The following is a 9,824-nucleotide window of genomic DNA, read 5'->3' as shown; positions in this document are numbered from 1 at the left end:
CCTGTATTTTGTTTTGTAAATAGAATTTAATGTGTATTATTTATGTAGCCTCCTACCAAAAGAGAAGATTGACAATGTCACAGAAAGAAAAATCTTTGGTCAGACTGACAACATCTACAACATCCCACTGTCTCTTCTTGTGGTGTACCACAGACTCGGTTTTCACAATAAGTCCAAAGCTCATTACGAGGTTTAGAAAAGCATTTATGGCTTTTAGTGAGTACAGTGTGAAGAGCAGATGCTCGCCAGGACTAATGCACACAAGCTTGCCGTAATGTGAGGGCAAGTCTCAGAGCCTCCACTCCCTTGCTGATGTAAATGGGAGCAGGGCCATTGGCTTAAATCTAAATGCAGTGCAATGTAAGTCAATCACCCCTTGAGTTTTAAAGCATCCTTACTTGGGTATTTGTGTTAGCTGATATTTGCATAATAATGCCCAATGCACACAAAACATTGCATCAAAAGAAAGTTGCTCCTTCCCTCCAGCTTGTCTTTTGGAAATAATTCTCTTTCCCCTGAGACTCCCCACACTACTCGAAATCTTCCAGCTAACATATTTTTGCCATCCTTTGCAACCAGATCTCTTTCCCTCATGCTGCCACTTCCTTTCTCGCTGACATGCAAATGGAGCCGGAATTATAGCAAAACCTCTAAATACTGCCTCACCTGAGTGCTCCTTCTCTTTGTGCCCTTACACTGGACAGCAGCAGCGGTGGTCAGAAGGGCTTGGATGTGTTTGTTGTTAAGAGGTGCCTCTTTCTCCAATACACACCCACCCTGCCTGTTGCTGTGTGCCCGAAACAAAAGACAACAAAAGCATTGCTCAATTAGGCTGAAATGAATATTTAGTTTGCATCTTTTTGTGTCTGGGTGCCTGAACCTCAGGTCTGTCCGGTGCTAGTCACTGTGACCCCATTGTCTGCCGCAGCTTTGATGAGAACGGACCATAGACATAGAATCAATCTCGGATTTTAAACACTGCTCTTACAAAACTCAATCCCCAAGGTTTGTCTCACGGCTCACTGGCAAGGCCTGTACTATTAAAGCGGGTAGCTTTGATGGCTCTGTGACGTACACAGGAGATGTGTGTCTCTTCTGAGCTAGAAGAAATGCAGAGTTGCTCACATCGCCGTCAGAACTGGTTGCGGGCCGAGGGGACCCGCAGCGGGAGCGGCGCACGGTGAGCGGAGTCGGCTCCGAGCGCAGTGGGATCCTCAGCTGCGCCACTTCCCCAGATGAAAAGAAGAGCTTTGCACGGGGTTTATTGCACATTCCTGGTCGCACGAGGGAGACTGGGTCCAGGTAGCTGCCTCCTCGCTTTCCCTTTAATCACTGCAGGGTGGGAACCGGATCCAGCCTGGAGGGATAAAAGATCTCTGAGATGGAGAAGTACAATGGAGCGGAGTTAATGTCGATCGGTTTACTGCTGTAAGCAAATCACTGCCACATCTCTCTGTGCAGCATGTTAAAATTTACAACTCGTAGTTAAATGAGTCAGAGCTGTTGCTTCTGGTTCTGCCTGCAGCTTCTCCTGCCACATAGCTGGACAGACAATGGGTCCGTGTTGCAGAAGGGGCCTCGGGCCAGCCCCAAGGAGCTGTGTTGCAATGCCCATTATCGCAATGCCTCATTTTTAGGCTCCCTGCTGTGGAACAGATTGCTCAGGCCAGGGACAGACACCACTGTGCTTCACATAAGGTGTGGAGAGAGTTAAAAGCTAATAAAAGAAAATTTCAGAGGTCCACATACTCCTTGGGTGAGAATATATATATATATTCTACTACAGATACATATGTATAGATTATATAGATATAGATTTAGATATAGATAATATGGATATAAATAGATATACAGTGGGGCCAGAACTATGAAAGGCAGGAAGAAGGTGTCTATTTCTGCCACAGGCTCCTTTGCAGTTGGGTGCAGAAGTCACATCAGCCCGCTTTTTGTGAAGAATTAGAGAGTGAGTGAACGACCTCATTGCATCCAGGAGCTCATTGGGTACAGCATATTATATTCCAAGCAGTGGGAGACTTACTCACCAGTCACCACTCTGCTGGATTTAATTTGGACAGCCCCATGACTGCTCTGAGGAGTGTCCTGGTCTCAAGACTGCTTATGCAGCTGCTTTTTCTTGCTCTCTCTGGCCACCTCCGTATCTAATATAAAATCAGATGTATCATTAGAAGAGATGAAGAGCAATTAACTCTGAGTCTTTAATAAGCTGGTGATTGGTATTTTCACTTTGCATATAGAATATCTGAGTTTAGCTGGTTACCTAAATTCAGGCAGTACCAAGGAGTTAGTGCCAAGCATCCCACTTCCTCCTGAAAGGTGTCCAGCCAGTTTGTTCAACAGACCTTTCACTTTCCAGATTTTTAGGGAATAGGTCTGATGTGACCCAGGAGATTCACACAAAATGATGAGCCTGGATTTAAGCTTATAAGCACTACTGAGAAGCACTCAGCCCCCTCCCCTTCCCCTGGCCTTTACAATGGCTAAGTTAGGCAGCTTCCCTGTTTTGCCTCTGATTTCTTAAGGTTCTGTTCTCAGGCACAATCCTGAGCAGCAGGAGGCTGCTGCTGCGCCTAACTCACTTGCTGAATTTAGCCTGCCCTAACTTTAGAAAGCAAGATTTTAAGCTCCAGCTTCGCTTGAGCACTACAGAAAACATTCGATAAAGTATTCAACGGGGCACCGATTCCTGTTTCGAATGGAAGAGCGAATTCGGAAAGAAAGCCCCAAACCACGAGAAATTCAGAGCAGATGACAAATGTACGGTTTAACCAACGATTTGCGCAGCAGGTTTACTCGGTAGTCACCTTGTCTGTAGCTAAAACTGAAGGAGAGCTTTTCGGAGCTTTGTAAGCTCTCAGCCCTCGCTGTGTGCCACTCTGCCCTTCTGCCACGGCCGGAGCCGGGCGCGATCCCCGCCGGGGCTCTCGAGCTTGCACGGAGCCGGTGCCGGGAAGATGCGCCCGGGCGCTGCCCCCGTGTGCGGGCAACGGAGCCGTTCCCCTCCTTCGGGGAATAAAAGTAGAAAAAACATCTTTTATTTTGTGTGTTTTCCTGCGCCTGCTTGCTTCCTCTCCGTGCCCTGGCTACTGCGGGCTGTGTTTCCTACGCCCCGCGGAAAGCGTGGCACCAAGCAAGGCACGATGGCTTTCCCACGGCAGCCAGCCTCGGCTGAGTCCGCCGTGGTACCGTGGATGTGCGCGGGGCCCCTCCGCTTTCTCTGGTCTGTCTGCCGAGTCTCTCTAGGAGTGCATGTGGAGATATGCATGGAGGGGAGGGGGGTACCGGCGTGACTGGGGAGGGGTGGCGGGGGAGAGGGGAGTTATTAGGAAACTTTGCTTTGGCTACTCTCTATCCTTGGGGCTGCGTGGCGCCAGCACCCTCAAGTTGAAAGGAAAACAGCCATTCTCACTTCCAACTGCCCACTGAGATCCTTAAGGCGACAAAGACACAAAAGTGAGTTTTATTTGCTGGTAAGCCAGAGGCAAGAAAAAAGAAAAGCCAATTCCCCCTTAAAAAGAGCCGACAAATCCTTTTTGCTCTTTTGTGTGAGCTTTTCCTATTCACATGGAGCGTTCATCCGTGTGATTCCCAACTTATTGTCATTACTTAGTTATTAATTGTTCTCATCTGGGTTTAATTGAGCAACCAAGGACTTTAGCCCAAGGGTCAGGGGGAAAACTTAAAGCAAAGACATGTTCAATAGGAATCCTGCGCTTCGAATATCCACCCCGAGTTAACATAATGTTAAAAAAAAAAAAAAAAAAAAAAGCCAACAGAGACAAAGCGGAGAGATTAAAGGGTGCCGCTTTGCCCGGAGTCTCGCGGCGCAGCGCCCAAAGGTGCCGGCAAAGGGGAGCAGTGCTTGCGGGGAGCCAGCTCCAGGCAGTGCTCCCTATTTAAAATCTCTCTGATTTTAAGGGCATCTTTACAGGATAAACCCGGCCTCCTGAGCGATTAGATCTCCCCAAACCCGGTCGAATCGCGCAGAGGCTAAGTTAGAGAGTGAGATAAGCTGGAGATATCCAGCCTTTTTCTGCCAGAGACACAACGTGGGAAAAAGCCGGCACAGAGCTTTCCCGCTCCGGCACGGCGTTGGGCGCTGGGGTCAGGATCACAGACACTGTCATTTGCACGGAGAAAAGAAATGATAGGGAAAGAAAAGGGTTGGGAAAAAAGTACAGGAAAAAAAAAAGAACACAAAAAAAAAGAACACAAACAACCACAAAAACCCCAAACTCACTCCAGCTCAAAAATGACTGGGCGGCCAGAGCGGAGCGAGAGAAGGGGGATTAGAGCAGCGAGCTCTGGAGAAAGTGACTGTGTTCAGGTATGTTGTTTCGCTGAGTTATTGAAAGCATCATTGATACTTAGGAGATGATAAAAGTCCTGCCTCGCCCCCAGCTACAGTCTCGCTGGAGCCACAGTGCCTGCAGAAGATTGCCGAGCCTCATTACAGCAATTATTTTCCTTCTAACTTTGCTTCAACCTTAACGTTTTAAATTGCTGGAAATGAAAGCAGCGGGGTGGGGGGTGGGGGGAAAGACAGAAAAAGAAATAGAGAGTCCTAATTTCTCAGCGGCCATTCCTTAAGCACAAAGATAAAGCACGAAATAAAATATATTTAAAAAAAGGAAAAAAAAAAAAGGAAAAAAAAAAAAAAAGAGGAAACCAACGCTCTCCCTTACCCGAGGGATTCGTCAAACCAAACCGGGTGGAGCAGCGCACTGAGGGGCTCTTGGCGCAGCCGGCGGGGAGCGCGGCGAGGCGGCGGCGCCGGCGGGATCGGCCGGCGCGGAGCCGGGGCTGCGTGTCCGCCGATTTCCTCCGCGGCGTTCTCAGCCGTCGCCAGCGGTTTCCTCGGGGCCGTGGTCGACCGGGACGGGTTTCTAGCAGAGCCAGCCGCTGGGAACGGCGGGGTGTTCGAAAGCCCGAGGGTGAGCAGCAGGCACGGCGCCGAGCGGCCCCGACCGTCAGTCCCGCGGTGCCACCGCGCTCATGCCCGGCCCCATCGTCCCCACGCCCCAGCCCCCGACCCGTCGGCTCCGGTGCTGACAGCGCCTCGCCATTAGCGTCCTTTATCCCCTTCTTCAGCACCAGCCGAACCGCCACAGCCTCCTCTCCTCCCCAAATCCCGGCGCTCCGTCCCCCCGAGTAACATCGGCCGGCAAAGGGAGCTCTGGGGAAAGCCCTTCCCCTCGCGCTAGGCTTCGCACTGAGGTGTGGGACATGCCAAGTCCTCCCCAGTCTTCACAGCCAGCGGGGGCTGAGGATGGGACCCTCCCAGACACAGGGACCGGGAAGGGAGAGGACCAACTTTTCTCTTTCCTAGGGCCAAGGAAACACGGCTGATCCCAGCAGCCGCTCATGCACCTTCGGGGCAGGAATGCGGAGGGAACTGCTGGCAAGGAGCAGTGGGGGGAAAGGAGGAAACCTCAAACAGCTGTGAGGACAGGGCAGCTCCGGGATACACAGAAAATTGAAAACGCAGCTGCTGTCTCACCATCCAAGGCTGAAGTCTCCTGGAGAACAGGGAAAACGGCTACTTATAGCCCGTCCCTCTCTCACCCCCTGATACACAAATTCGGTCTCTTCTGTCACACCCGAGAGGGCAAAGAGCAAGCAAACAAATTGCATCAAACAGTAGCTTAAAATTAATTTATTTAACAAATATAGCTATAATATAAATGATAATAAAATTTCAAATATACAGTATATTACATAGTACACAGAGCCCCTTCCAAAGGAGCTGGCGGAGGAGCAAAGAAGGTAACAGACAGCACTGTTACATGGGAATGGGAAAGGCTGTTTTACACTTCTGTCTCTTGACCTCGCCTTGCAGAAAGCAAGAGAAACGTCCTGTCTTTCAGTCCCCTTTTTCCATCTCTTCCACAGTTCCTTCCCCTGTGGCAGGGGGCTCTCTGCAGGCTGCCAGCTAGACCCAGAGAAGCAGGACACAGTTGGCCCATCACCACCCTGCACCTGGAAAAAGCTGGGGCAATGCCTCAGGTTTCTGCCAGCTCCCCAGGACTGCTGAGGAGATCAGAACAGTGCTGGGATAAGGGTTCAGCATCAGAGGGGAAAGCAAAGAGCCAAACTGGAGGAGTCTCTGCCATAGGCTCCATGCAGAAGTCCACAGAGAAGAGCTGGAGGAGCAGGGAGGGACTGTGTGTGGAGCCAGCGGGAGCAGTCAGTCAGCAGGGCTGGGCTCGGCTCAGGCTCTATGTGAGGTGGTACATGCTGTATCCCACATGTGCTGTGTACAGTCCCACAGGAGCCACGGGCAGCCCTGCCCGCTGAAAAGGGCTGGAGGCGCCGTACAGGGAAGCGCCGGCCACGGCCGGGCCGCCCAGCGGGAAGGAGATGCCAAAAGCAGCAGGCGGGAGCATGGGCTTGGCTGCCATCTTCAGCTTCTCCAGCTCAGCCTCCTGGAGCCTCTTGGCCTTGGCGCGACGGTTCTGGAACCAGATCTTCACCTGGGTCTCCGTGAGGCTGAGCGAGCTGGAGAACTCGGCACGCTCGGCGATGGACAGGTACTGCTTCTGCCGAAACTTCCTCTCGAGGGCCAGCAGCTGCGCCGTGGTGAAGGGCGTCCGGGGCTTCCTGTTTGTCTTGTGCTTGCGCAGGGTGCAGGCGGGCGGGCTCAGCCGTCCTGTGCCCGGGAGCAGCCGGGGAAGAGGGGAAAGAAGAGACACCTTGGTTAGCAGTGCCCAAAGCCCCACAGCCTGCAGAGCCCCCACCCTACCACAGCTGAAGCGGAGGAAGGGAGAGATAGGGTCCCACTTGAAGCAAGGTGCCCCAAAACCACCAGAGTTGCCTGGGGCACACTTAAAATTGCCGTCTCCCTTTCAAAAAAAGAGAGTGGTGCTTCGTATCGGGAAGCTCTGACTCCATTGAACAGAGCCCGGCAACGGGCAGGAATCAGACACGCACCAACCCTGCACCTCCTGCCTTCATGGCTACCCTGGCTAATGCAGCGGAGGCGCAAATAAAGGGAATCGCCCTTCAAAGAGAAGAAAAAAAGTCCTGTTTTTTTATTGGATTACAGGGAAAAAAAATAAACAAAACGGGCTGGCTTCTCAGTCTTACACCCTTCTTCATTAGGCCCCTGGGAACCGGATTAAGCATGTAATTAATTACGAGGTCTGAATTGACACTCATGCTCTATCTACCACTCTTCACCGGTCTGCTCCTCTCTCTTAGTTAACATTTCTAAGGGTCTTCAGCATCCATCTGTCCCGGGTTTACTTAGCAACAGCAAATTTTACTTTGCAATTTAAATAAATTAAACCACTGTTTTGCTCTACACAAGCCCTGTCGGGAAACCTGCCTTTCTCCAAGGGACAGAGAAAGCAGCTCTGTTTGCAGCTTTGCTAAGGGCACCCCAAACGCTTGGAGAGCCTCAGACCGAGGTCATCCCTTTCCTGGGATCCCTGGCAGGAAGGGAGCGCGGCCAGGCCGAGGGCAGCCGGCCCAAGCTGCCAGAGCCGGGCTCAGCGCAGCCACTGGAAATTGACGGCCTTCTCTGATCTCCGCTCTCACGTTGTTGTTTGTATTAATTTAGCCCTCTCTGCATTAAAGCAGGAAAACATCACCGATTGTGATTCTTTGTACTTTGGACATTTAAAACAGCAGCCGGTGAGGCTGAAGCCCGCAAAGCTGCCGCTTCTAGGAAGCCGGTCTGAGCGCATCCTTATGGAATTACTCGAGCCACTTTCTGAGGAGAGCCTCAGTGATGTTGAGTCAAAATTTACGCAGCTCCTTCGAGCCTCAGGTTAAATTAACAGGCTGGCCGCGTTGCTTTTTTTTGTCTCACCCCCCCGTTAACATTTGGCACAAGACCTCACCCTGGCACGGCCGCTCTTCCTGTGCGTTCGCAGCCATCCTACACACACTCTCAAACCCGTTCAGTGCTTTGGACGGATCGAACTGGCCCAGAAAAGTGCGAGGCGCACGGAAAAATATACCAGGAGAGGCAGGCAGGGCTAAAGGGACAGGAAAGCCCCGGCCACCCGCGCAGCTTTGCCCTCGGTCCGCCCGGCCCCGCGGAAGGTGGCAGCCGGCCCGCAGAGCTCCCGGACCATTACTTACTCGGGGGAGGCGGCGAGAACCGCGGGGTTTGCATCCAGGGGCTCCGCTCCTGCTTCTCGGGGCTTTCCGCCTTGACGAGGGTGTCCTCGGGCAGCTTGACGAGCCCCCCGACGGAGAAGTGCCCGCCGAGGGGCAGCGGGGAAGGCGGCGCCTCGGCCGACAGCGCGCCCAGGCGAGGGCTGAGGCTGGCGCGGGGGGCCGCCCCAGCGCCCGCCGGGGGCCCGACGCCCTCGGGTCCGTCCCTGCCTCCCGGCTTCCTGTGGTCGGCCATGAGCGCCTCCACGCTGAACGGCAGCAGGGATGGGGAAACCTTGGGCTTGTCGCTCTCCTCCTCCCCGCCCATCGCCGCCGCGACGGGCAGCGCGCCGCCGCCGGGACTGCTGAAGGCGGATGCGGGCAGCTCGTCGCTGCGGACCCCGGTGGGCGCGGCGGTCATATCCACAGCCGGGGCCATGCAGGGGCAGCCGGCCGTCGCCACCGCAGCGCCGGGCGGGAGCGAGCAGCGCCGCCGCTCATGGGGCCGGGGGGCGCGGGCAGCCGGCAGCGCGCTCCGGCCCCGCGCCGCCGGCGCCGCCTCATAAAGCGGCGCGCGGGCGGCCCCGCCCAACCGGCGCGCGGGGGGCGGGGCCGCGCCGCCCCATTGGCTGCGGCCCCGGCGGCGCGCGGGGGAGGCGGGGCCGGGCGCGCGGGACGCTCCGACGGCGATCCCGGCCCCGCCCCTCAGCCCTCAGCCCTCAGCCCTCAGCGCTCGGTTCCGCCGCGCTTCCCCCGGGCCCGCTCCAGGGGCCGCGTCTCAGTCGGGACAGGAGGGCAGCCAGCACAGCCCTCCGCTGTGGGGACGGGAATGCTCAAAACTCGGGGAAAAGCGTATTAACGTCGGGAAAAAATGCCGGCCTTTCTGTTTGTAAAGAGCAAGGGAGCGAGCCCGAGCCCGTTCTTCTGCAGCAGTAGCAAATAGCGGGCTGTCCCGAGTGTGACCTCTCAAAGGGAAGGAGACCCTGCCCGTTCCGCTGTCGTTTTGGGGGTTTTGGGTTTGTGGGGTTTTTTTAGTTTTTATTTTTTTTGTTTTGTTTTTGTTTTGTTGGTTTTTTTGTGTGTGTGTGCGGTTTTTTTTGTTTGTTGGTTTGGTTTGATTTTTGCAAGATCGCCGGCCCTGCGGTGTGTTCAGTGTGACTGTGGAGATCTGCGTTTATATACGTACTAACACACACAACGCATAATTTGAGCTGCTTATGGCATAAATGTGTGCGTGTCTGCAGATAACGAAATGTTCGTCCACTTAAAAAGGGACATACAAGCCCCCGAACCCTTAAAGTCCCGGCTATTTTGTTTTGTTAATTCGTTTTACGATCCCTTATCCCCGCGCCCAGGACGGATGTGCCGTAAAACGGAGCCGCTCTCTAATAACGGGATTGGCCGCTCGCTGGGAAAAGTTTATTGATAGCTGCAGGGCTCTAATCTCCTCGGAACACAAGAGCTCTTGCAGTCATTTAAGGGCAATTATCTAAACGGGGAGGGACAGCGAATTCCCCTTCCTTTTAACTGGACCCTATAAAGATGGTAGATTAGGAGCATATAGATTATGAAATGAATTGATACAGTAGACATTTTATTAACTGATAAGCAACAGGATCTGATTGAAATGAATTGTCCACACACTTATCTCGCACACGCGTGAGCACATGCCCCGGCGGGTGTTCCCTGCGGGTCCATCGCAC

At 53.6% G+C, this 9,824-nt stretch overlaps 1 protein-coding gene across 1 annotated transcript; it reads right to left on the bottom strand.

The window, feature by feature from the left end:
• Window positions 1-5,885: 5,885 nt before the first annotated feature.
• Window positions 5,886-8,685, bottom strand: MSX1 (msh homeobox 1). Its single transcript, XM_064419347.1, has 2 exons — window positions 8,107-8,685; window positions 5,886-6,667 (listed from the first exon to the last, which is right to left on the bottom strand). Exons 1-2 carry the CDS (start codon window positions 8,558-8,560, stop codon window positions 6,237-6,239), a joined length of 885 nt encoding a protein of 294 aa, XP_064275417.1. The 5' UTR covers window positions 8,561-8,685; the 3' UTR covers window positions 5,886-6,236.
• Window positions 8,686-9,824: the final 1,139 nt, after the last annotated feature.

This window comes from Passer domesticus, chromosome 4, assembly GCF_036417665.1.
Source record: "Passer domesticus isolate bPasDom1 chromosome 4, bPasDom1.hap1, whole genome shotgun sequence".
In the NCBI taxonomy this organism is placed as follows: domain Eukaryota; kingdom Metazoa; phylum Chordata; class Aves; order Passeriformes; family Passeridae; genus Passer; species Passer domesticus.
Note: the sequence above shows the minus strand (reverse complement) of the source record. Positions and strands in the feature narration are given on the sequence as shown.